General features: G+C 36.3%; 2 protein-coding genes across 3 annotated transcripts in view; both read left to right on the top strand.

The window, feature by feature from the left end:
- Positions 1 to 22,868, top strand: part of LOC144449194 (VWFA and cache domain-containing protein 1-like) — a 32,336-nt gene extending 9,468 nt beyond the window's left edge. The window contains exons 4-24 of the mRNA XM_078139698.1: positions 1,860 to 1,922; positions 2,274 to 2,435; positions 3,332 to 3,543; positions 4,601 to 4,760; positions 4,967 to 5,120; positions 5,532 to 5,615; positions 7,364 to 7,492; positions 8,808 to 8,899; positions 9,484 to 9,622; positions 10,189 to 10,350; positions 10,687 to 10,813; positions 11,395 to 11,509; positions 12,412 to 12,493; positions 13,094 to 13,174; positions 13,272 to 13,429; positions 13,904 to 14,079; positions 14,922 to 15,029; positions 15,487 to 15,609; positions 17,798 to 17,990; positions 19,404 to 19,522; positions 22,742 to 22,868. Coding sequence (XP_077995824.1) covers positions 1,860 to 1,922; positions 2,274 to 2,435; positions 3,332 to 3,543; positions 4,601 to 4,760; positions 4,967 to 5,120; positions 5,532 to 5,615; positions 7,364 to 7,492; positions 8,808 to 8,899; positions 9,484 to 9,622; positions 10,189 to 10,350; positions 10,687 to 10,813; positions 11,395 to 11,509; positions 12,412 to 12,493; positions 13,094 to 13,174; positions 13,272 to 13,429; positions 13,904 to 14,079; positions 14,922 to 15,029; positions 15,487 to 15,609; positions 17,798 to 17,990; positions 19,404 to 19,522; positions 22,742 to 22,868 — 2,766 coding nt within the window. The remainder of the gene's footprint in view (positions 1 to 1,859; positions 1,923 to 2,273; positions 2,436 to 3,331; positions 3,544 to 4,600; positions 4,761 to 4,966; positions 5,121 to 5,531; positions 5,616 to 7,363; positions 7,493 to 8,807; positions 8,900 to 9,483; positions 9,623 to 10,188; positions 10,351 to 10,686; positions 10,814 to 11,394; positions 11,510 to 12,411; positions 12,494 to 13,093; positions 13,175 to 13,271; positions 13,430 to 13,903; positions 14,080 to 14,921; positions 15,030 to 15,486; positions 15,610 to 17,797; positions 17,991 to 19,403; positions 19,523 to 22,741) is intronic.
- The window catches only part of LOC144449600 (VWFA and cache domain-containing protein 1-like), a 61,572-nt gene extending 35,582 nt beyond the window's left edge, over positions 1 to 25,990 (top strand). For both annotated transcript variants that reach the window (XM_078140166.1, XM_078140167.1), the window contains one exon: positions 24,101 to 25,990. In XM_078140166.1, coding sequence (XP_077996292.1) covers positions 24,101 to 24,465 — 365 coding nt within the window. In that variant the 3' untranslated portion in view covers positions 24,466 to 25,990. The remainder of the gene's footprint in view (positions 1 to 24,100) is intronic.

The following is a 25,990-nucleotide window of genomic DNA, read 5'->3' on the forward strand; positions in this document are numbered from 1 at the left end:
CCGCGATGCCCAATAACGGAGTACATTATCAGTAATAATGTACAGCGATGACGTCACAAAATTCACTGGAATTGGTAATGCTATAATATAATGTCATATAATGTATGGAAAAAATTAACTTCCATGAACTTTGGACTGCTATATGTTTGTGTTCAAACTACATTTTTGTGCGTGCGTGCGTACTAGGTGCGTGCGTGTGCGTGTATGTATATGTGTGTGCACGGGCGTCTGTGTGTACGTGTGTGCATGCCTGCGTGCGTGCGTGCGTGCGTGCGTGCGTGCGTGCGTGCAAAGAAAATAATTCTTTGAATTTGAAGTCCTATTACACTGCTAGTAAAATAAACTCCACCGTTTTGAATTTGTTTGAAGTCTTTGTTGTTTTATTCTACCGAGTTGTTGGTCTACGTGCTATTTAAAAGGTATGCTGAATAATACGGAAGCAATACATTATTGCCATGTCTGTCTCTTCGTTTCTCGATTCAGTGTGGTGATTTACTTTGACATATGTACATAAAAAAGTAAGGAATCTCGTCAACAGGGGGCAAAGATCGAGGCAGTCTGTCAACGATGCCGACCAAGATAAAATAAAATCATGCACCCGTCGGTTTGTTTGTTCCCCTAAAAAATGGTGCGGTGCGATACCAAGAGTTCATCTGGTGGCCAGGTGAAGTTACAATTAATCGTGATTGTCGTACAGTACAGACGTGGGCCAAACAGAGCAATCATTATCGTTGCTACAGTCAACCATGCATTATATACACAACAGTGTAGCAGACAGGTTGGCCTAAGGGGAAGGGGGTAGTTGTTCAGTGATATCATGGAAGCATCATCTATGTGGGTGATACTTCCATGGAGATATATTGATAATCTTGATAAGAAGTAGAGTTCAGTTCACCTGTAGTTGAAGGTGCACTCGAGCTCATTAACGTCGTTCAAAGCTCAAAGAGACCGGAGTTGGAGGAATGTAAACAAGTTCGAAAGGTGAAGAAGACCCATTCCATCAAAATCTTTACTATGTGTTGTAGGTAATATCATAGCTAAGCAGTTGAACAATAAACCATAAACCAGCTTAACCCACACGCTATAATTACCATGACAGGAGATGAGAAAATAGTTTATGTTATGATGACTGAGAAAGGGTGATGACGTGAATCCTAAATGTGTGAACTTATTTCTTTTTAATTGATGAGTCACTCTGCATGTTACGATTACTTGACTTGTTCTTATCCGAGATTTCAAAAACGGAGATAGTGATATATTACTAAGGAGTATAACAGGTTTCTAAACTTGTCTCTACATTAAGTACATCAGCCTGACATATATTGTTGAAATTACACTAAGACTTACATAATTATAACGTAAACAATAAATATCAGGGTGTACACGTTTAATAACTGCCTTGTTTAAATTTGGGAACACAGGTTCAAGTTCTTTGCAATATTGAATGTTATTCCTGCTGCAATAGTATTAGTAAGTAATCCTACTTTGAACTTCAGCACTTTGTCATAGATGTTAGGATTTCCAGGTACACGGACATATTCAAATGCAAAGCAGGTGTGCATGTATCCTTGAGAAAACAAACTAGTCAAACAAAGCAGAAAAATGGTCTATTTATTCAGTCCTTGGTTATCTGAGTTCAGGCAAATGTGGGCCACAGGCTCACAGCTCAGACCACAGTAAGCTTCTATCTGTATGCCACGGAACTAAATCGTAAAAACGTCATCTAGTTTCCTGCACCCTTTAACAAGTGAAAAAAAACTGGGGACAACTCTGAAACCAATACAAGTAATCTGTCAACATCTTTGTAGTTTTTTAGTCTCTGAAAAGAACTTTAATTATATCGTTTTTTCTACTTACAGAACCATTTTGACTCCATGACGTTTGAACCATTGCCGATAGAGGGCAGAACTCTGGTCGAGGAGGTAATTGTTTGATATTATTGAATGTTCGTAAATTTCTAGAATAACTATTGTATTCTTTTCTATACTTGTCATAATTAGTTTGAATGTAATGACGATTTGTATTTCAGTTTGAGAAAAAATGGGTTTATGTTGCAATAAAAATTAATTAATCTGCGAGAATGGATTGGCCATGCCAGTGTTTTTAGTGATATATATATATATATATATATATATATATATATATATATATATATATATATATATATATATATATATATATATATATAATTGATAACAACCTCCTATCAACATATTCTACAGTGTCGAATCTACATTTGAACAGAAAATCAACATATCCTTAATTCTTTTCAGCTCAAAACTGCACTGAATCAAAAGTTCTTAGTAAGAGTTGATGCACTAAGAAAAATCAGAGACGCAGTGGTGGAAATGTATGACCAAGACCAGGGTAGCTTCCAACAATGTTGTCAAGTCGACCTGTCTGACTTAGAGTTCAACAGTAGATATGGCAAGGCGGTAAGTCACTTTTAGAATACTTTTCATATTGTTGTTACATTGATGAACAATGTGGCAGATTGTATACTTCTTTTATTTACTATATGAAATGGTCTAAGCACTCTGGGTATCTTACTTTCCATCCCTAGAATGGTGAACAAGACGCCAATTGAATGGGTAGGAGTGGGGGCTGAGAGTTACAGGTTCTAATCTGTGTTCTGACGTGTTTTACCTGTCTATGCCAACATACCTATCAACATGTATGTATGTATGTATGTATGTATGTATGTATGTATGTATGTATGTATGTATGTATGTATGTATGTATGTATGTATGTATGTATGTATGTGTGTGTGTGTGTGTGTGTGTGTGTGGGTGTATGTGTATGTATGTATGTATGTATGTATGTATGTATGTATGTATGTATGTATGTGTGTGTATGTATATATGTATGTATGTATGTGTGTATGTGTGTATGTACGTATGTACGTATATACGTATGTATGTATGTATGTATGTATGTATGTATGTATGTATGGATGGATGGATGGATGGATGGATGGATGGATGTAATACATTCTATGAAAATACTCAATGTTTGTTGTAAAATAGTGTTGAAAAGAGGTTTTAGGTTCTAGAAATACCGTATTGAAGTGAGTTTTGTTGAAATATCCGATATTGGTAAGCACCACTTGGGGATATCAAACAAAAAAGTCTGTCTGACAGATTGGTAAAATTACCACATTATCATGGCATTTTATCAATGATGCCTTGAACTCCTACACTTAGCGGCATGACCTCCGACAAGCCTTGCATTGTGGTCCAGTATTGGAAAACACCTGACTTCTAATACGGGTATCTGTTACTTACAGGTTGAGTCTCATAATATGTTTGCTGTCTATTGTATTCCCTTTAGCTTGATCCAAATACAGTATGTACTAGGATATCACCAAACGCAGAACCAAATAGTCGACACTTTTCTCACGAAGTGATCGAGGTTATGAAAGAAAACTTTCGAAAGGTACCGACCTTGAAGTGGCAGTACTTCAACAGTGAAGAGGGGGTCTTCACAATCTATCCGTCAAATAAACTAGATAGCTGTACAGATGGTTACGATGGTAGATTCAGGTAAAATATATTCATTTTTATAATATACCTAGTGATAATGCTGTGCCATGATTCGCTAGAATAGAATGACTACTTCCCTAGGGAAATAGTTCCATCAACTTTTACATGGTCACGTGACCACCGCGCGTTCACAGCAGGTCAAAATGACAGCTTCTGCCCGGACGATGTCGTCTGCCACCGCGAGTTCACAGCATGAGGTATATTATAAAACACATATTGCCTGGCCTATATTCGGGCTATAGCACCCGTTCATTACCCCCTCGTGACTGTGAGTTACCAGAATCACATGCTATTTCCCTCGGCCTTTGGCCTCGGGAAATAGCATGTGATTCTAGTAACTCACAGTCCCTCGGGTGTAATAAACGGGTGCTATAGCCCTCATGGCCAGGCAATATGTGTTCAAAATATCAATGATTAGATACTTTGGGTACAAGTATTTAATGAACTCTGCTAAGTTTGACAAGGAAAACAATGGCTTGTAGAATTTTGTATAAGGACAACAATTTTGTTCTTTCCGCCTAAGTACACAATCTGACGTTTTGACGTAATTCCAATACAGAATTTAAATTTGAGCTAATTGGACGATAGCATTGTCGTCTGATGATCGCAATAGCGTGTATCTTGCTTGATATTGTGCTATTTACACCGCTCTACATACATATGTATTAAGCACGGTTTACTCCAGCATAGACATTTTACATACACTACGCATGCGTTTAAATATATATATATATATATATATATATATATATATATATATAGTACGTAATTATATTATAGTGACGTGAGGTAATAAAATACCTCCCAGCCCATCGGGCTTATAAGTAACACTGAACATTAAAAGGATACATTGACAATATAGAGAGGTTACAGTGAAAAAAGAAGTAATTGTACATATAGTGTAAGAAAATATAAATCAACTCTGATACAAAGTTTCATTCCGTCTTAAAAAGGTGGCTTCAATGAATTTTGCTGTATTCCTAACCTGATTTGCCACCATTGTTGATTTTCATTGTTATATATATAATTTCTAACAATTTGAACTTTTCTATTATAGACCATGGTATGTTGAAGCGGTTTCACCGGAACCAAAGAACCTCGTTGTGGTGATCGACAAGAGTGGTTCTATGGGAGACAAGCATGGCGGCAAAACATTTATGGAGATAGCTATAGATGCTGCTCTCACTGTGTTAGATACCTTGAATCCAAGTGACAGGGTAAGATCTATAATTTCAATCAGTTTTACAATACGTGAGTAATATAAATAAGAGTTGACTTTGAGTACATTCTCTTAGCTTTTGGTTAACACATACACCCTCGAGTAGGGTGTGTAGTCAACATGAGCTACAACCACGACGAAATCATATAGACTTCATGGCGTGTACCGTTTCTCTTCAATCACTCAATTTTATGCCTTCTGTAGGTAGGAGTTGTGGCATTTTCTTCGAATGCAAACACTCTTCGTAGCTGGTCGAGGGAGACTGATTACCTGGACTGTTTTAGTGAACAATTAGCACAGGCCACACTTGCTAATATCGACTTTCTGAAAGACTTTATCAGTTCACTCCAACCATCAGGTAATACATATATCAATCATTAAGTATGGTTGCATTGTGAATTTGCTAAATGTACGATCTTCGACCTTGCATATGATACAAGTAAGGTGATCCGGTTTTAAGCGAGATTTTTAAAGTGGATCTATATCAGTCTGAAACTAATAAAAGCAAACCTTACCTCATGATTACGTTTGGCAATATGGTGTGTTTGGAATACTGTCAATGGTTACAGTCAAGATTGAACAAAACTATGATAATCGAAGGATTGGTGAACTACTATGGTAAATAATATTTCGTTTTAATCTCAGACCACTAGCTTTCTAAAGTGGTCTGAGATTTTCAGATGTAAAATAACTTTACATGATTTGGAATTTGCTTAACTTTAATACATACTTTTTAGTCATTTGTGAAAAAAATGTCTACTTTGAACAGGTAATACATACTATGGTCTAGCATTGCGGGAGGCGTTTAGTTTGTTGCAGCGATCCTACAATGCAAAAGAAGACCTGAAACGAGGTAATATCTCTTTGTTTATTTGAATTACATCTCTACTTAATAATTTGTGGTGGACAGTGCATTATTGGAAACAAACATTTAACCGATACATATAATAATGTTACATGCATAGCAAAATAGAGAAATACACTGAGAAACATTATTTAGAAATCAGGTGTGCTAGAGTGATTGAGCTTATAGACAACACAATACTTGCATGCCAAATATTTGGTTTGGGTGGTTGAGTGGCCCAAGGAATTGTGAAGAACAAGCCGAGGACATTACCAGTAGTCCTTAACCTCATAGTTAAATAGAACCGTGACTAAACGGGACCTTTAGCCCAAATACAGTCGTGCACATTACCCTATTAGTAATACGTGTTTAATATGTGTTTGTTTTGTTTGTTTGGGTGTATGTATGTATGTATGTATGTATGTATGTATGTATGTATGTATGTATGTATCCATTTTTATGTTTTCGTACGGACTACATTTCACTAGTTGATGCAGTTCTCTCTATACCATCAACACATGTTCCATGGCCGCCATTATACCTAAAACAATTGTTTGGTCCCTGTTACACGACCCCTACCTTGTTTTTCACTGCCGACCCTAAAGTTTTTTCTTTACATACAAGAGAAAAAATAAATACAATCTCGAAACTGTGAAGTCTCGCGAGAAATAGTGGATTCGGAAACTGACATCAACAATATGAAAATTTTCTACCAATCTGTAATGGCTGTACATCTATGACAAGTAACCAATAACACAGAAACCATATGGAAACCAACAGAAAACATAATAAAAAACCCAATAAAAAACATGAAATAAAAAATCTACCTACCCCAATTCTAAAATTGAGCGTAATCGTAACAACACAATTATTTTAGGCCTTATCAGTTGTAATGGCGCCTCTAGTCTTGCTGCTAGACGTTCGGGCTTTCTTCCGATACAATAAGCGAACGAAGTTCTCAGTGAGGGCTTGCCCGAACGTCTAGCAAATGTCATTTTCAGACTTCACATTCCATTGAGATGACATAATATGGCCGTGGGTTGGACCATGTATGCATATATAAATGTTAATATATTCAATAACCCATGACCTCTATACTGCTAATGCTCTTTAATACTAATGTCCAATATCACGTGATGATCACAAATTACTAGCTATTATGTGTTATCAGTTTATGGTAATTGTGAGTTTGATGAGTGTGTTGACGTTGTCATTCACACATTTCAGTTAAGGCATTGGTGGTTATTTTACAAGCCCCTCCTTAAGCTAAATATGCATGAAAAAATCAGCTATTGTCCTCTGTTTGTGCTTGTCGCTAATGCAGTTCTCTGATAGGCAGTTATTTATATCCCTGAACTGCAAGATGATATTTGCTAGACCTTGGATGTTCCATCCTCGATAATGATGTTTAGTCGTGTGTTGTATTGGAAGAACATCCGAGGTCTAGCAGATAGACGCCATATGTCTGCGCTATGAACTATAAATTAGTGACAGCGACGTCACAGGGAATAAGGTAGTCTACCTTACCTATAAGACTTTTTTTTTCAATGTCCAGGATTGAAATGTAGACTGCGTTTTCCAAGGTGAGAAAAAGGAGAATTGCAGGGCAATGAATGTTGTTTTCCGTAGCTAGCTCTACACACGGACACCCAGTTGCAGAATTCTACCAAATAATTATAAGATACATTAGAAGAAACTCTTAAACCTTTCGAGAAAAGGAAGGAAGCTGGACTAATGTTACTGTTTTCTACACACAGAACAGGTGATTTTGTTTTTGAGTGATGGAGAACCAACAGATTCGACAAGAGACATCATGAGAGAAGTGAAAAGTAGCAACGAACAGATGGAAAATAAAGTTGTAATTTTAACAATTGCATTTGGAACAAGTAGGTACAATTACATTACTAGTACCTTCAGTCATACTGGTTTAAAGGTCAGAGGTCGTCCGACGATAAGCATGTCCAGATATAGTGGTTTTCAGTTTGATGACAAATACGATTCACGACATCGTGATCACTGTGTAAGCTCTTACCGATCACAAGCTCCTTCTTTCACTTTGAATTGGGCTCCTTGTTTTCCCATCACCGGATGCCGGGGTTCAGCTAGGGGAAAATCATTAATGAATTGTGTAATCTTCTGCTCAAAAAGAAAGTTTTGCAAAGTTGATAATATGATTCAGAAGTTCATTACCCGTTGTTCCCATCCTTTTTACTTCGTTCATATCACGTTGTGTGTCATGGCGCAACACAAGTCGTAGATGAGTGTTACGAAATGGAAATGGTACGAACACTGATATGATCGGCGAAATAGGGATATTGGGGTAATAATCAATTTATCATATGCCTAAATCAGATAGGGAATTCAGAGGTAAAAGGCGATAAAACTCAAAAGAAGAATATGGATGTGTTTAATAGGTATAGATATATTTAAAGGTTTTATGATACCCATGTTGAGTGATCACATTGAGGACAACAGCATAGGTCTGCGTCTATCGAGGGACTGTGGGTCACTCCAAGACAGACTGTTAATTGAGGGCAAAGCCCAAGGGAAACAATCTGTGTTGGGGTGACCCACATGCACGAGGGAAACTGACATGATTTTGCACGAGCACGATCAGTTAACACGTGTTTTATAAAACGCCACATCATCATTGTATGCCATGCTTACATGTACTCTATATGGTATTTATATCTGACAACAGTACATGATGGTAGTATTAAAAAAATTACACAGCTTCCTCTCATAATTACCAACTTTGCTCATTTCATATCCTTTCTGACAAAAGGATGCCAAGTTTGTTTTCAGAAAATTTCAAAAGCCATGAAGTCTCTACGTTAGCGTTTACTCCACCTGCAGAAGATGATACCATATTAGTCTGATGTGAAAACATGAACGTATGCGCATATATATGACGTCATCAGTTGTCAGTTTTAGCTATGATGCCCATATACAGGCATCATCACGGAAATTGTTCACCGGTAAACGTCAGTTGCGTCAAATAGGTGTGTTGCGAGGTGATACAAACCTCTTCTCGTGGTTCGATTAGCTCCATCGTTGCATGATGGTCATGGGTTTTACCACCTCTTGTGTCAAAGTGTCTTCAATCAATTGCTAAAATGTAAACCTTTTCTCACCAGGTTTCACATAATATTCAAAGTAGCATGCACTATTATTTTTAAATCCAATATTGATCATTTTCAGGTTCTGGGATATCATTCTTGGCAGACCTTGCAAAACAAGACTTTATGAAATATGGTATAGGGCCGGCGAATAACACTATTGGCGATATTCAGGTAAAAACCACTTTGAATTCTGGTTGCATATGGCTTTTGATAGGTTTAACAACATGTATGTTCTTTCATATGAATACAAATCTGCGAAAAAATAGCATCTGGTGTTTCACTTTTCGAGCGACATACAGACAGACAAGACTATTATGAAACATAATCGTAATGTAAATGGATGATGATATTACACTTCCCATAATGCACCGTTTAAAATGGCAGGATCGGAAGTCCAAAACATACACATATATATACACACTCATGGTCAGCAATTATATCAGATTATATGAGGAATGGCGATGTATAGTATGTTCATGATAATACTTCACACAAGAACTATTGATAAATGATTGATTGTTGAAATTGTATCCATCTTGATTGACGTTTTGATGAGGACAAAAGCTCAACAAAAGACTGTATACTCACATTGTAGAATCTTTTTCTCTCTGTTATTGCAGGGGGGGGGGGTGTTTTTGAACAAAAAAGAGAAAACAATTAGAATATGACGAGAATAGGATTTATAAAAAATTCCTGTTGCGAAAATTGTAACGTTTTCATGATATGTTTTTTACTTGATAATTTCTTCTGTTTAGGAAGGTCAATATACACATGTGTCTGACTCCACCAGATTACGTAATACCATGGCTCGATACTACGATTTCTTTGCCAACACAGAGAAACTTGGAGATGAGCCAATCTTCTCAGTACCATATCAGGATGCGTTCGGATTAGGTAAATGCGAAGAAATATGCCTTTTACTTACTGTAAGAGTTTGCTAGTCTGTCTGTCTGTCTGTCTGTCTGTCTGTCTGTCTGTCTGTCTGTCTGTCTGTCTGTCTGTCTGTCTGTCTGTGTCCGTCCGTTTGTCATGTGAAATGGAAGTCAACATGCCCACACTTTAGCCTTTGATGTTCCTCTTCACAATGGTACATACATATACATTACCAGATGCATTCAGATCAAATCTCGTAATATGTACGAAATAGAATACAACCAAAGTGAGAGAGAAAGAGAGACAGAGACACAGAGAGAGAGAGACAGAGAGAGACAGAGAAACAGACAGACAGACAGACAGACAGACAGACAGACAGACAGACAGACAGCGACACACAGAAAGAGAGACAGTGAGACGAAGAATTAGACTGACAGAGAGACAGGGACAAAGGGACATAGATACAGACAGACAGAGAGATAGAGAGACAGACAGCCAGTTGTACCACTTTAAAGCTATTTTCCCGCCATATTGCATGTCACAAATTACTCATTTGAGATTTCGCTTAATATGTTTAAAATATACAGGCTTAATGACAACAGCAGCGATTCCCGTAAAGTATAACGGCGTTTTAAAAGGAGCTGTCGGAACAGACTTTACCTTAGACGATCTTCTTGGTGAAGTCACATACTTCAGACAGGGTCAAAAGTCGTACTCATTTATCTACGAAGTAAACACACACGCCGAAGGTTAGTTACATCGTGTTTTATTCAATGCATGCGTAGAGATACAGTGAGGTAATTGTTGAATTTGTCGATTGGTAGACTAAAGAAATATTAGAAATTTAGTGTTTAAACACCATCCTTTTAAGAAAGACCGTTTACTTTCATATGATAACTATACTTCAAAAGGAATTTTAAAATACTGTGTTATCTCGAATGTGTCACACAAACTTTTCTCCAAAAAAGTACAGAGTCTATATAAGCTTACCATTTGTGTTCATGTCAGTGACCAAAACATATTTCGGGTCATCCGAAAAATGGTAATAATATGGCGTCAATGAAAATTACTGCTCTTTCTCCTAGGACGAGCAATTATGCATCCTTTACTACCGGCACCTGCCACCATTGCAGATGAACCTGTCTATGTTCACATTACTTCATTGGAAAGAGAAGAAGAATTCTATGATATCGTGTTCAACAACTCAACAAAGTAAAAGAAAGCTTTGCAAATATGCCATGCAATATTTTGGCTTTACAATGTTACAAGAAGTAGTAATAACAGTTTATTTCTTGTTAGGTTTCGATGTGTATAATATGTTATTTGAAGTTGTGTGTGCTGGATATAACTGTTGCATATTCTAAATTAAATTTCAAGATCTTAATTTAGAAGACCATATTATCACTCTCTATCAAATCATACTTGTCGGGCACAATACTATCTCAATGTTTTCCTCGTTCAAATTTGTTTGCATTAAAATAACAACAACTAAGCAGGATTACTTTAGAAATATATCACGGATCTAAATACCATCGAGGTATGACAAGCAAACTGTAAAATTATTTCATATTTGCTGCAGTAATTTGTCAAAACCAATTTTCCCCACATTTTATTTTTGGCGAAGGTGAACTAAGATATAAACATGTAGAAATTCCTTTCTATGATTATATAGTATTTAGTGTAATTTCTAGACATTTCATATGCAAATTTCCATTTGATCATCGTCATTTTTACATCTCGAGTTTATTAATACAAAATAAATTATTTGAATACTATTTGTTCCGTGCAACTAGTGATCAAGAAAGCGGCGAAGCAACGTTCGTGTCAAGCAGATCTCTTCCCAGAGGAAATTCAGCAAATGAAGGAGTTTATACAACGTCAATTGAGTCTACCTACTATTGGCGACATGTAAGTAAACTATACTCATATACACGTTTAACCACAAGGCGAACAAACAAACAAACAAACAAACAAACAAACAAACAAACAGACAGACAGACAGACAGACAGACAGACAAACAAACAAAAGACAAATAAATAAATAAATGAAATAAATAAATAAACAAACAAACAGATATTTATGGGGGTATATACTGGATGTTTTTATACTCATGTGTTTGTATGAGGAAAAACATATCTAGTATATACCCCATGAATATCTGCTAATTTATTTATTTGTCTTTTGTGTGTTTGTCTGTCTGTCTGTCTGTCTGTCTGTCTGTCTGTCTGTCTGTCTGTCTGTTTGTTTGTTTGTCTGTCTGTCTGTCTGTCTGTCTGTCTGTCTGTCTGTTTTTTTTTTGTTTTTTTTTGTTTTTTTGGGGGGGTTGTTTGTTTGTTTGTTTGTTTGTTTGTTTGTTTGTTTGTTTGGGGTTTTGTAACACGGTTCCTTGACTCCTGTGGTTAAACTGAAATGACAATTGAGACGAATCTGCAAGGTGCAAGTTCCAGCCTCTCCCCTGCTGTTTGTTTCTGAGTTCTCGAATAAGATTGAACCACTATTGTGGCACATAGGTTCATGGATACCTTGAAGGATAGCGCTAACAATGTGATTGCTTTAATTATATGAATGTGAATTGTATTGATTACTGATAATTTCAGCATCGATTGTATGTTCACGTGAGAGTTGAAGTATACAGTTGTGCTGCTATACATCTGTGCAAGATGTACCAATTGTAAAGTGTTTTGAACACAGTGTCGACATGTTTAAAGGTGTCATTAGAAAACTGATATCCTAAAAGATGCTAAAGATCCTAAATACCATGGAAACAGATTTTGTTTCATTAACAACCAGACTTTTTTTCATTCCATAGATTTCAGGTTCACCTTATGTTGTGTGTCTTGTGGAACCAGTTAATGATCACCAAAATATACTCAGACAACAAAGACCATCAGGTAAGGCAGGGTAGTATTATTATACTATTGCCCCAATGTGGGTCTTTGCACAAGGAGCTCGAAAACCGTCCTATGTTAGGAGGGCCGAAAGCATCCCTACCACCAGGCTCAAACACACATAATATTGGGCTGTAATATTTTTGTTACATGCCAAGTGGGCTGTATATGGCTGTAAATGTAATTGAGTTTTGTAATTATGGTTTTCATAGTGAAACTATAAAGATACCTTAAATAGTAATGTTGACGAGGTATACCTCTTCTCTTGGATATTGGTCGACACCAGCTTTAACTGACCGACAAGTATTCCTATCTGAAACAATTGCTAGATAGCATGTAGATATTTACGTATTAATACATGCTTTCAAGAAATGCAGTAAGCTCTTTTTATGGCAAAATAGCTATAATTGTCTTTACATGAGCGGGGTAGAGGGTATGCGATAATAAGATGTTCTGTACTTAGTTCCAGTCAATTATCATTAACTGTGTCAGTTTGCCTCTGTGTCTATAGTTTGATTACTACAATAGAGTTAAGATGGATATACGCATAGTCAATAAAGTCACGCTAAAATGCCGTACTCTAATGACATGATTTTATTTCAGGTGAAGATTTCCTTTATCACAGAGTTGATATTGTAGCACCACCATCATCATGCAGACATGCAAACAGGCATGCCACGAAAGGTAACAAGTTTAATTTTTTAAAGTAAATTTGAATCCCTCCTTCCCCAATCACTTTGATAATTGTTGTTTACTCTATTTATGCTCCTTCCCTTTTCAGCCCAATCAGTTGTCAAGTTTTCACCAAATGCATTCTTAGAACCTGTTGAGTATTTGGAACTTGAGGAGGATAAAAGTGTCATACAACAATACACGAATTACATGAATGATGCCACGTGGACTGTCCGGAACAACTTCTTTAAGGCATGTTTTTATTTTGTACGTGTGTGTGTGTGTGTGTGTGTGTGTGTGTGTGTGTGTGTGTGTGTGTGTGTGTGTGTGTGTTGTGTGTGTTTGTTGTTTGTTGGATGATTAGTTACTTAGTTACTTAGTCAGTCAAGCGCGCGAGTTAATGATCGAGTGAGTGAGTGAGTGAGTGAGTGAGTGAGCAAGCGAGCGAGCGTGTGTGTGTGTGTGTGTGTGTGTGTGTGCATGCGTTCGTTCATGCGTGTTGATTGGTTGAGTACGTGCGTGCGTGCGTGCGTGGGTGAGTGAGTGAGTGAGTGAGTGAGTGAGTGAGTGAGTGAGTGAGACTTTTAAGTTGGTTGGTAAGTAGGAAAGTAATTAATAAGTATTTAATTCAAGCATTGCCTCATTATTGAAAAATCTGTATGTGAAAACATGATGTTTTGTACAAAATATTTAATGGAAAATTTACATTGAAAGATCCTTTGTGATTGGTGGTTTTCTTAGGCTGATATCAAAGATATGGTTACAGTAACAGCAAAGGTCAATGAAATTTGGAGTAGAAATCAGTCCAGATGTGAAGACTATACATTATATCGTTACATAGGAACAACGAACGGAGTTTTTCGTTGTTATCCCGGCATTCGAATGAATGATCTGTTTGATGCCACAGTAAGACCATGGTAAGCAGTAGAACAGATTTCAATTTCATCAAGGACTTGCTCAATTCCAAGTCTCCAGGGTTTTTCATTCTCTACTTGATTAAAACGTTTTTAAAAAATAAAAATACACCTTTGTTCTTTTGTGTGGATAGGTTATCTAAGTAATTGATTGAAAACATTGAGGTGGATGTGTAAGAGACTTGAGTCAGCTGGGCGGTTTATCAATGCTTTTAATAATGGACGATATTGCATCATCACACTCATGACCTTATATTTATTCATGACAAAGCTGGAACTACATATAACCCAATAGCTGTGCATAGATGTCACATAGCAGTTGTTCTTGTTTTGCTGTGGAAATTTGTCCTGTCGTCTGATCGGCAAGAATAACCTTTGGACCTGTCTATCATTCTCTATTTAGTTATGGTTAGATATTAAGTTGGTAGCCGGCCACATTTCTGTCCAATAGACATGTTTGTGTACTGACTTCATTGGAAAAATATATAAAAAGTTTAGGACAACATTCTCCTTAAATATAAAAGCAAAACATTTAAAGCTTATGAGATTTAAAAAAAATGTCCCATTGGGACTGATGCCAGGCTAGGTAAACCGCCATTTCACATCCATATTGGTTGTTATCTTTGTGTGTTATTATTTAAAATATTAATTTATTGAAAAGTACACAGCAGTAAGTCCTAATATGTTACCGCTTTGAAGCTATAACAATTCCAGTATATACTTTCAACAAACGTTCAATGTTACGTTACTAGAATATTAAAACAGGGGTTCATGAATAAGTTGCATAAACAATTCACAGTCATCTTTGTTTTATTTTCTAAATGATCTCACTTATAACTCTGTAGGTTTGAAAGGTCAAAGAGTAACAAAGGAGTCCTTACCCTGTCTGCCCCATATGAAGATGCTAATGGTGCTGGATATATAATAACACTCAGTAAAAGCATCGTTGAAAGGTATATGTATATTTGTTTTGTGTACGTCTAGATGTCAATGTCAACATTCTACCAACATGTCTGTCTGTCTGTCTGTCTGTATGTCTATATGTATGTATGTATGTATGTATGTATGTATGTATGTATGTATGTATGTATGTATGTATGTATGTATGTATGCGCAAGTAAACACAAACTGATTTACATACATACATACATACATACATACATACATACATACATACATACATACAGTTCTACTCATGATTTTCTTTCACATTGGAAAGAGTCGTGCCTGGGAATGTGATGTGATAAAAACACTTATTGCCTGGCAGCCTCGGGAAATATTTGCTGCATAACAGCCCTCGAGGTAATAGATGTCTACCAGTGTCCTCATAGCCAGGCAATAGGTGTATAGTATATAGTTTAATAACATTTGAAAAGACTAATAGACTTTTCTTTATCTAACTCTCTACAGCGTCAATATATTTGAGTCTACTTCCGATGACGTCATTGCAGTTATGGGCATTGACTTTACTTTGGCGTATTTTTATCACCTGGTAACGAGGAATTACCCAATTTGTAAAGAGAATAGATACGGGTAATTTACATTTCTATCTTTCTGCTTTCACCAACTGCAAGTTGTGATTTTCAACGTGCTTTATCCAAGGTCATGTGTTACACATATACTGACGTAAAATCAATATAAACGACATACTCTTACTTATTCATTAGCATAAAAATGTCTTTGCCACAATACTGTACAATTTATTCTTATATTAATTATGTGACATGTAATAGTCTTGAGAAGTCGTTTTTGTGTCTATCTATCTCTTTCTCTCTCTCTCCCTCTCTCTCTCTCTCTCTCTCTCTCTCTATATATATATATATATATATATATATATATATATATATATATATATATATATATATATATATATATATATATATATATATATAACTCACATCAAAAGATTGAATATTAAAAAGTAATAGTTTCATCAATATCAACCTTCTAATATGTAATTGCTGCTAAGGTTTTTAAAATGACTCGCACTTTTCTACCCAATTGCTGTATATTTTTAAAAGAGAAATTAGTGACCTATCTGTAAAATCAAAAACAGACTGACCCCCCCATAATTCTAAACATGATGACCCCCTAAATACCATATTCACATAACAGGTATTTTTTGATCGTACCTCAATGTGGATTGTTTGATTGTTTCACAAATACTTGATCCTGGATAGCACTATCACATAATTATTGACAACACAGGGTAAATATATTACAAAATAGGGTTAGCATCTAGACCCTGAAAGATAGGGGGAAATCTTGAGATGGGAATATGTACACCTCTCATAGGGGAGGGGGGGGGTTATGGGTCTCCACCAAGAAGTCCTGGAGCTTTTTTATACTCTTAATAGGCAATTTTGAGACTATTCAGACACTTTCAGGCAATAATTTACAAGCTTTACAAGACAGTACCATCAAGTATCAGAAACTATTTATAACTTACATACTTACATAGAGTTGAAATATGTTCTTAATCATTATAGTAAAGGTCAGCACATCTAATAGTAGTATCATTGGTATGGGAGATCTGGAGTTTTAAGGCAATGTTTTGACTATCTTGGCAAACATTTCACATCTTAAAAGACAATATCATCTCAAATTAGCATAGGGTGAAAATTTGTAAGAAAAGTTTAATACCATTATGACGTTAAAAAGGTCGGTCCGTCTGATTGTTGGTTGAATGCATGAGTGACTTCTGGGGGTGAGGGATTCCTAGGGGTCTCCCCTAGCAGATCCGGAGGATTTTTGTTTCTATTAAGGCAAGTTTTAGGTTATTCATAGCCTTTGAGGTAATATTTCAAAGCTTAGTTCTAAATACATTTCTCATGTCACATAAAAAGGGCCCGTAACATTGGTGGCATTAATATTGCATGTATAGTATTGAAAGTCACTGGTATGTTAGAGAACTTTAGGTGGTCATACCTAGTGTATAATACTTAACAGAAATTGGAATCTGATGAGATGTGGTGATTTGTAGTGTCGATAATATGTACTGTCCAAAATGGAAAGTGTATCTACTCTTCATACTGAAGAGTAAAACGATATAGATGAACTTCTTATATAAACTATCTCAGAGGATTACCGTTACAAAACCTTCAAGTTCACTTTGCCCAAAAATGCAATATAAGTGAAGCATTAATTGTGAAACAGCTAGCCAAGCATTTACATGACATGTTCTGTAAGTAGTGTGGTAGCTAGATAATACATGTATATGTATATGTAGAGGTATGTTTGAACTCTTACGTGAAGTAATATTAAAGAATTTATGTAAGAAACAGGGACAATAATAAATCATACATGTACCAGGCAATTCAGACAAGGCTATATGCCATTGTAGAATAGGGAAAAGGATTTTGTTCTTCCATCACAATCCAGAACACAATGAACCCCCCCCCCCGCCATAATTTTCAAAACAGCATGACGATTTATGGAAAAAGTCCTGTTGACTAAGTATCTCCAAGTATGAGATTTTTCCTTGTGAAATCCATTGTTAGATAAATGTATTATTATATTAAAATTTTTGGATTACTTTGACGAAAATGTTCGAGGGGGTCATCATAGAAGTTTTCGAGCGTGCGAAGGGGACTGTCTAAACATATTCGACGAAAGTATTTTCTCCTCAGGGTCCTCCTGCAGTAAATTCTACTCGTTCACTAAAGAAAATCTTTTCTTCTCAAAAACTGATCTACTTATTTTGTATTAATTTCTACCAAAGATGTTTTGTAATGGATAATAGTGGATATCTAGTTGTACATAAAGACTTCTTTGAGGATGACAAGCCAGACACGAGTGCTTTGCATATTACTGAAAGGGAACCATACATCGCACAAGACCTTATTAAAGAAGGGATCCTGTCCAAGTCAGCATGCAAGGATTTTCAGCTTATCAGAGACTATCACTATTATACGGTAAGTGTGTCCTTTTGCAACATCATGTAGGCTATCTTTCCAAATGAAATAGTTGATGGCGTACAAGAAAAGTGAGCCAGTTTTGTTTAATTGATAGCACTGTCTGTCTGTCTGTCTGTCTGTCTGTCTGTCTGTCTGTCTGTCTGTCTGTCTGTCTGTCTGTCTGTCTGCACGTTGTCCTATTATTCATATATTCTATCGTTTACTTTATTCTTATTCAATTCTACTTTTTTTATTTATCATTTTATGAAAACTTGTGAAACCTTTTTTGTCCACTGTGTGGTGAACTTGGTTCTCTGTTTAACCTATTAGCAACTAACTAAGTCCATAGACTCCAACCGCTGAGTAGTTTTGTGGTAATCTTGAATTGGATGCTTCACAAACCTGACCTAGCAGACATGTCTGTGTTCACATATGTAGCCCCAATTATAGTATTTTGCCAAGATAACAGTGATGGATAAGGTGAACATTAATTTCCAAAAATGAAGACAAATGTGTGTAGTAACCATTACTACAATGTTGTAGGCCAAGTGACAGCGGGTAATCTAGTGAGTATTCTAAACATATACAAATATGCATATGTTTAAAATACTCACTAGATTACCCGCTGTCATTTTGGCCTACAACGTGACCATGCCTATATTAACAGCCGGATCACACAGCTTGCCGTTAGAATAGCAACAGTAGCAGATAGTCAAATATATATAAATTCTAAAAATGGCCATAATATAATATGAATGTAAATGTGCCTAGCAACAAATCCATTTTCCCAAATCCAACCAAAACAATACTATTGGTCTTTTGTTGTATAATACTTGGCCCTCAGTAATGCTGTTTGAAGCTTTAACTTCTGCAAAACATTTTATGTGGGGAATTGTAGCAATAATTGTCACACATTTAGCCTGTACTGCGGGAAAACCAACATAACTGTTTTTTACTTATTGACTGAAAATGCATACTTTTTACCGTTCTCCATAACTTTACATTGAATAACGACCACTAGGAGATATGAAATCAAAACCAAAGTAACCGATTTACACACATTAGTAATCGTAATCTAGTGAAATATGCATAGTAACCATGACTTTGCGTATAGCAACAGGCAAACCACACTGTTTGTCCTAAAAACAACATTGGTGGATAATGAAGTATATGCAAATTTTTTATGGTAAATGGTGAATGTTCATGATGGAAAGTCAACTTTCACGACTCATATGTAACACCAGGGTAGTATGTCATGTGCTATCTTGGAATTTACATCACCACATTTTATTGGCTTCCTTGTCAAACAAAGACATTAAAATGTCTTTTTTCCGATCTGATAGCTGTTTCCACGACCTGCCTGATGGAAATCATACAGATGCCATGAAAATTGCGAATTGCATCGAATTGAACTTTTTCTTTATATTTCAGGTGGAGACGTCGCGTAGACAACAGTCTGTGAACAAACTAAACGATCCGGACCAATGTATTCGTTACCAACTAACGTATATCCAGGGATCTAATGCTTACCTTGGGATAGTGGAAAGATTGTATCCGTGCTATAGTAGTTCCACATGTCCTTGTTATTATGTGAGTATTTTACCTGTAACCTTTTCATCTGTTTGTCCATTGAGTAATATGTATGACAATGGTAATATTTTCATGTAAATGCTGATAATGTATATATAATCCCACGAAATCAATGTTAGTTTGACGTCATGCCAAGTAATTTTCGCGGACTAATACAAATTTGTAGTCCGCGAAAAATACGAGGCATGACGTCAAACTAACATTGATTTCGTGGGATTATATATTTATCACATAGGTTCTAGGACAAAAGCCCCCCCAGACAAACGCCCCCCCCCGGACAAACGCCCCCGGACAAATGCCCCCCTGACAAATGCCCCCGTAGGACAAATGCCTCCCGGACAAATGCCCCCAGATAGGACTATTGTTGGCTACGAATAGAGATCAAAAATATCTAGATTTTGGGAAGTACACTTAAAATATGGGTTTATCACCTTTATTGTATTATTACCAAAAGCGTGCTTATAAAGCTTATAAGGCGTGCTAATAAAGCCGCTAATGGGGCTGAGAAAGGCGCATTTGGGGCGGCTTACTTAAAATACGCTCTTTATCACTTGTAAATTGTATTATTGATGAATGGATTGAAGCTGGCTGGGAAGATGTTTAATTCAACAAAGAAATGTGTGATTTCGGGCGGTGATGTACTGATATTCAAAATGACTAAACTCAAACACAATCATTGTTATATACACATACACATTTTATTTCGGGCATTAGACTGAAATTGTGATGACAGTAAAGAAAATACAAACAAAACCATAAATAAAACCATACTTAAAGTACACCGCTCGAAATCACACCCATCTTGGTCTTTTCATTCATAAAACAATAGAAGTGATAAAAACCAAAATCTTGGTTGAGTCGTGAACCATAGTCTTACCGTAGGCATTTGTTCGGGGGCATTTGTCCGGGGGGCATTTGTCCTACGGGGGCATTTGTCCGGGGGCGTTTGTCCGGGGGGCGTTTGTCCTGTTACCATCACATAATGATGTTTTTAAAAATATTTTTTCAAAAATTTTGGATCGAATTTTATGAAAACTGCAAGGGACGTATTATTCATCGCATAGCAAAACACTGCGTTTGACGGCGATGTAAATTACGAAGTTGCGCGCGTGACCTGTTGCGAGGTCAAGCTAGGTACACATACAAACTGTGACGTGGTTCTCGATCAAAGTTATCTATTGTAGCCTTGAGACGTACGTGTCATATCAAATGTAGTTTCGAAACGTAGGTAATCATTGTCTGAATGAAACTTTTGTTCCGTCATTTTAATTTTATTCGCTCGGAATGTGTAAATGTGGAGCACAGGGTTCAACGTTAAATCGGAAGTAAGCTTACCATTGCTTCATAAATATTGCCATAATGTACACGATTTTTCGATAAAATATATCAAATCTATTAAATGCAAATAAAGGAACCTCTACGCATAAAAATGATCCCACCCAAGGATGTATGTGGTGGGAGTATTTACGTTTCGAAAATACATTATTATTACGATAACTTGATCGTAGCGTGAGCGAAAAAAGTTCCGGTAGAACAGGGGTGATATGCTTTGAAATCACCCCCTGTTTGACGTCACACAGTAGAAGATATGCACGTATTTATGTGATAATAACATTTACATTCTGTTTTAAATAGAATGATGTGGAAAATTCCATTGCTTGCATGAATCATTAATTTTACATTATTTGAGTATTAAAAGTTGCATGAGACAAATAGCTTTTTAATATTACGAAATCTTATCGCATGGCAAAATTGAAGTACAAATATTATATGTGAACTAAAAAAAAACCCCGTATTTATTTTTCGAGAGTCAGATGATAAAATGTAGCAATGTAAGATTTTTGTTGTTCAGTCAGACAGTACAATGTAGCAACGTTCGTAAGATTTTTGTCAAGACAGACCATAAAATGTTGCAATGTTAGTAAGATTATTTTCAAGCCCAGACGATAAAATGTAGCAACTTTTGAAGCGCTATAAACGATGATTAGCTTCAAGTCAGCAGGCTTCCATTGGCATTGTGCAATGCAAGTATTGCTTGTGTTCACAATTAATTCCGTGTCTCCCACAACATTAGTGATGACTTGTATTAAATGCCACACAAATACCACATATGCTTAAAGTTCAGAGGTTATCAGATACGCATGTTTCAATAAATTGTATTTGGCATATCTTGTAAAACACGATGCGTCACATCGCAATCACTATCTTACCCAAGTTCAGACTCAAGCTCCTAACCAGCGCTACCGTCAAAAAGTCGACCTCCACAACTTCCTATTCAACTTTGCAAGTAGCACTGCATTTGGTGTGTATGTATGTGTGTGTGTTTGTGTGTGTGTGTGTGTGTGGGGGGGGGGTATATTGGACTGTTGTAAGGCAGCAATGTTATCGATGAGTAGGGGCATGGTTTATGCCGTCACGTTGGATTTGGCTTATTTGCATACTGACTGGTTCACTAAGGAAACAGTTCTACGTAATGATGTTAATATTTGCCCAGAAACAAAGTAGAGTCCCTAGTTACTGGCTAGGTTTTGGTATCGTGGGACCCCAAGAGGCATGTATGTGTGCACGTGCGTGTGTGAATCAGACGACCGTTATGGTCTAAATTCTACCAGTATTATTAAACATTATATTATCATTTCCCACATCGTAGGAACTGTGTAAGAAAACTGGGGACGAGGATTGTGAATGTCCGTGTCTATCAACAACAAAATACGATTATTGTAATGATAAATATATTTTCTCAAGGTACTTTGCCATTTTACTGTTAATTATGATTCATTTTATTCTATTTATACAGAGACGTTCTGACAAGATTGACTGTAGAAATTTCCTTTAACTAGCGCATAGAGTGACAAGAAACAGCATTTATGACAACAATAGAAACATTTGAGTCAAAGTATTTCGAGTACCGCAGAATCAATGTACGTTGCTATGACGTAGAACGACCAGGATATAAATTGAATATTTTCGTTCAAACACTTTTCATTGGCTTACCTGTGGTATGATCCATTTTACAGTAGTTCGAAACTTCCCATTCAAACTTCTGCAATTCTGTAATGGAATAAAATTGCTTGGAATTTTAAATGTGCATTGAGAGTTTTGATATTTTGAAAACATTACTTGAATGAACCCCCTCCCACCTTCTGTTTAAAAACATGGTTTATTCTTGAATTGTATAGCGATGACGATCCTGCATGCACCCCAGCGAGTCCATCTCTGTCACCAGTTATAGAAGAACTTGATGCATACGAAGGGTTAGACCAATGCTGTAAGATTGATTGTACAAACTTCCTTACTAGCAGGTAATGAGAACTAAACGCTTTTCAATTTCCCCCTAATCAATTTAGTCTTAGCAACCATGACTATGCTCGTAGCAAAATTCATATGGTAATAGGTATACTGAAAAGAGATATTCTAAACACCAAAACACCACTGTCCGAATCCCTAGCAACTACAGCTAATGAACTGAAATGTCATTTTGTCCAACACATATACAGTCACTGGGAAACAAACATTACATTAAAGAAATCTCGAGCAACAATGATATTTTTGCAATTCCATCTTTTAAGCATAATAATAACATAGAATTAATTCATTTCCATTCAATGCCGCAATGCCCTTGCTACCATTTTCCAAATTTACATTGCAGCGACTGTATCAAGTTTGTAAGCTGTTCCTGGGATGAAGATTCTGGTCGATGTATAGTTCCCTTTAAGAGTAAGTTACATATGTCATATGCTATTCTGCACATTCACCTTTCTACCTTAATAATGAAGCGGACGGCAATATCGTTAACGTTGTCAGTGATATGGTCTATTGACACTGTGCCTAATATATTTAGCAAGATGTATTCATTCAACAAGTAGAAGTAACAGACTGTTGATATTACGTTTACTTTACTCGGTAAAGTCATAGAGATCGCCGGTCAGCAACGTATAATTGCTTCAATTTTAGTGTTAAAGTAGAATTCGGCCTGGGACAAGTTCACTGACATTTCAAGTTCTATAAAACTTTTACACATAAAAGTTTGTTGCTTGTCCTTTTGTTAATAGTGAAAAAAAAGAATTGGGGGTTTACCATCTTATGTTTTATTTTCTCTTTTATGACACCGTATAGTATTTTGGGCTTATATTATCTGACCTCTTTTCCGAAAAGGTTGTAAGGGTGACAATATTATGTCTCGATTTTAAATGGAATGGGTTGGATCGGTTGAACAAAGAAAAGAGTTGTATATCGGAGGCGAATAGTTAAAATGACTACACGAAAATTGGAATATTTGAGTTGTTGACACACCTTCATTAATAACACCTTCTGATCGACTTTTGGCTTTTATTTTATTGTCGTAAATGTGAAAAAGTTCACATTATAATCTTAAGATTTTGGTAATACAATGACGGTTATTTCAAGTAGAGTCCTTACATTTATCTTTGCCACATGTTCTAATCCTCTCTCTCCTTTTTGACCGAAAGTGTAATTTTAGGATAGTCTTTGGATAATTTGCTTATATTGTAATAAAAATCGAAACTGCTTTATTTCAGCTACTGATGACTCTGATCCTGCAGGCTCGAGTTCTGATTTTATGCTGACAATTGGTTTGGGTGTTGGTGGTGTTGTCTTTCTTCTGGTTATGGCCACTGTAGTTTTGAATTTGCGTACCTCAAGAGCAAAACCTGGGTTACCGGAACGAGCGCAGAACTCGAGTCAGACTCGGACTCGCTTCCCTGAAGTGACAACAACGGAACCATCTTCAGCAACTGCACGACCAAGAGGTGACGTACAGCGTACGAGAGATGATTATGCTGGTCTAACACACCAGCAACTTGGTCAGATATATCAACAGCCTGCCCAAGTGGAACTTGGCGAATATGATAATCGTGGATTTGAAGCAACTGATCCTCAGTAGATATTTTCACCCGTGTTTTCCTTGGCTGGATGAAGAAAAATATTGGTGAATAACATCTAAGTACTGAGCGATCAAATATTAGATTTCTGATATTCATAGAACCCAATTACTTTATACTATTCGATTTTGTTGTGTGAAAAAATACAGATTAATGATTGGGGGAATTCGTATGTTGAAATTATTATGGTAAACAAAACGTTTACAAGAATGCAATATTAAAAGAGTGTATTATTACGACATTGTATCGGGTGAAACATTAAAAGTGATGATATTTGGGGCTTTCAAGCTTTGGGGGGAACAATATGTAGTTTACATAGGAGTATGTATCCCATATTTTCTGTGAAAACGCAAGCTGTACTTCACCTAATAGGTATAAATTGTATAAATATAAGTGAAATAGAGGCATTTTTCGGGAAAATACTTTTAGTTATTTGTAGTCTTTTTAACCTTATTTACACCAGACTAGCTGCAGTTTTGAGGTCACCTTGTAAGCAATAGTAATATCAGCGTTTACAAGTGTGTATGCTATATTCAGCTATGTGCTAGGTACAGTGCTCCGACGAAAGTCGTCTGCCTTACCTCTGTCATGATCAGCGACTAAGGGTCATTCTGACGGCTTACATATTTGTTTGTACATCAGCAGTTCATATTTTTTTTAAAAACGGCAAGAATTTTTAACGAGTTCCGTACTTTGGTGGGGATTTTCGAGAAGCTATACTTTTAGTTGAGAATGAAGAATTTATATTTTGAGTTATGTAACCTTTCTACTCTTGATTGACTTTGTGGGAAAATCATCACAGCAATGCTGCTGTTTTTGGATGAAATGTATATGAAATAAGGGGCGAGATAAATATTTCAATGTAGGATAAAAAACTAAATTCTTATACTTAGACCCCCATCCCTTATAACTAAATTAGCCAGAATTGAAAACTGCTTCAAACCGCATAATAAATTTCAAAGCAGTATGTAGTAGAATGTAGTGCTATGAATATAAAGCCAGTATGTAGTGAGTAGTATATAAAATAGCGGAGCTGGATCACTTAACGACATACCCCATATTTCACCTTTTTTACGTAAAATAAATGGCTTAATCTATATAACATTTGTGTAAACACAAAAACAACCATGTTGTTTCACCGTAGAAGGCTTTTTGAACCGATTGACATGCTCTAGCTGTTGCGACATGCTCTGATGCAAGCCGTAAACAGTCTGTCTTGCCCCGTCATGCTCTTATGAGTCATATATGGTATGTATTTATCTAATTGAATGTATCGGTAGGTTAATTTGACAGCTAAGGTCAAAGGTCAATACACTGACAATAGACTGACAATAGACTGTTTACGGCTCATGACTCACTGTATGTACATCATACGCCCAATTAAACAAATGGTAACATATGGTATATACACACAACAAACTATTTTCAGTATAATATACAATGAGAATTAAATGTGTTTATTGTGATCGATCAGCACCTGAGTACATATGTGGAATATGTAACAGACATTTTAAACATCAACATAAC

The sequence above is a fragment of the Glandiceps talaboti genome, chromosome 18 (assembly GCF_964340395.1).
Source record: "Glandiceps talaboti chromosome 18, keGlaTala1.1, whole genome shotgun sequence".
NCBI classification, from domain to species: Eukaryota; Metazoa; Hemichordata; class Enteropneusta; family Spengelidae; genus Glandiceps; species Glandiceps talaboti.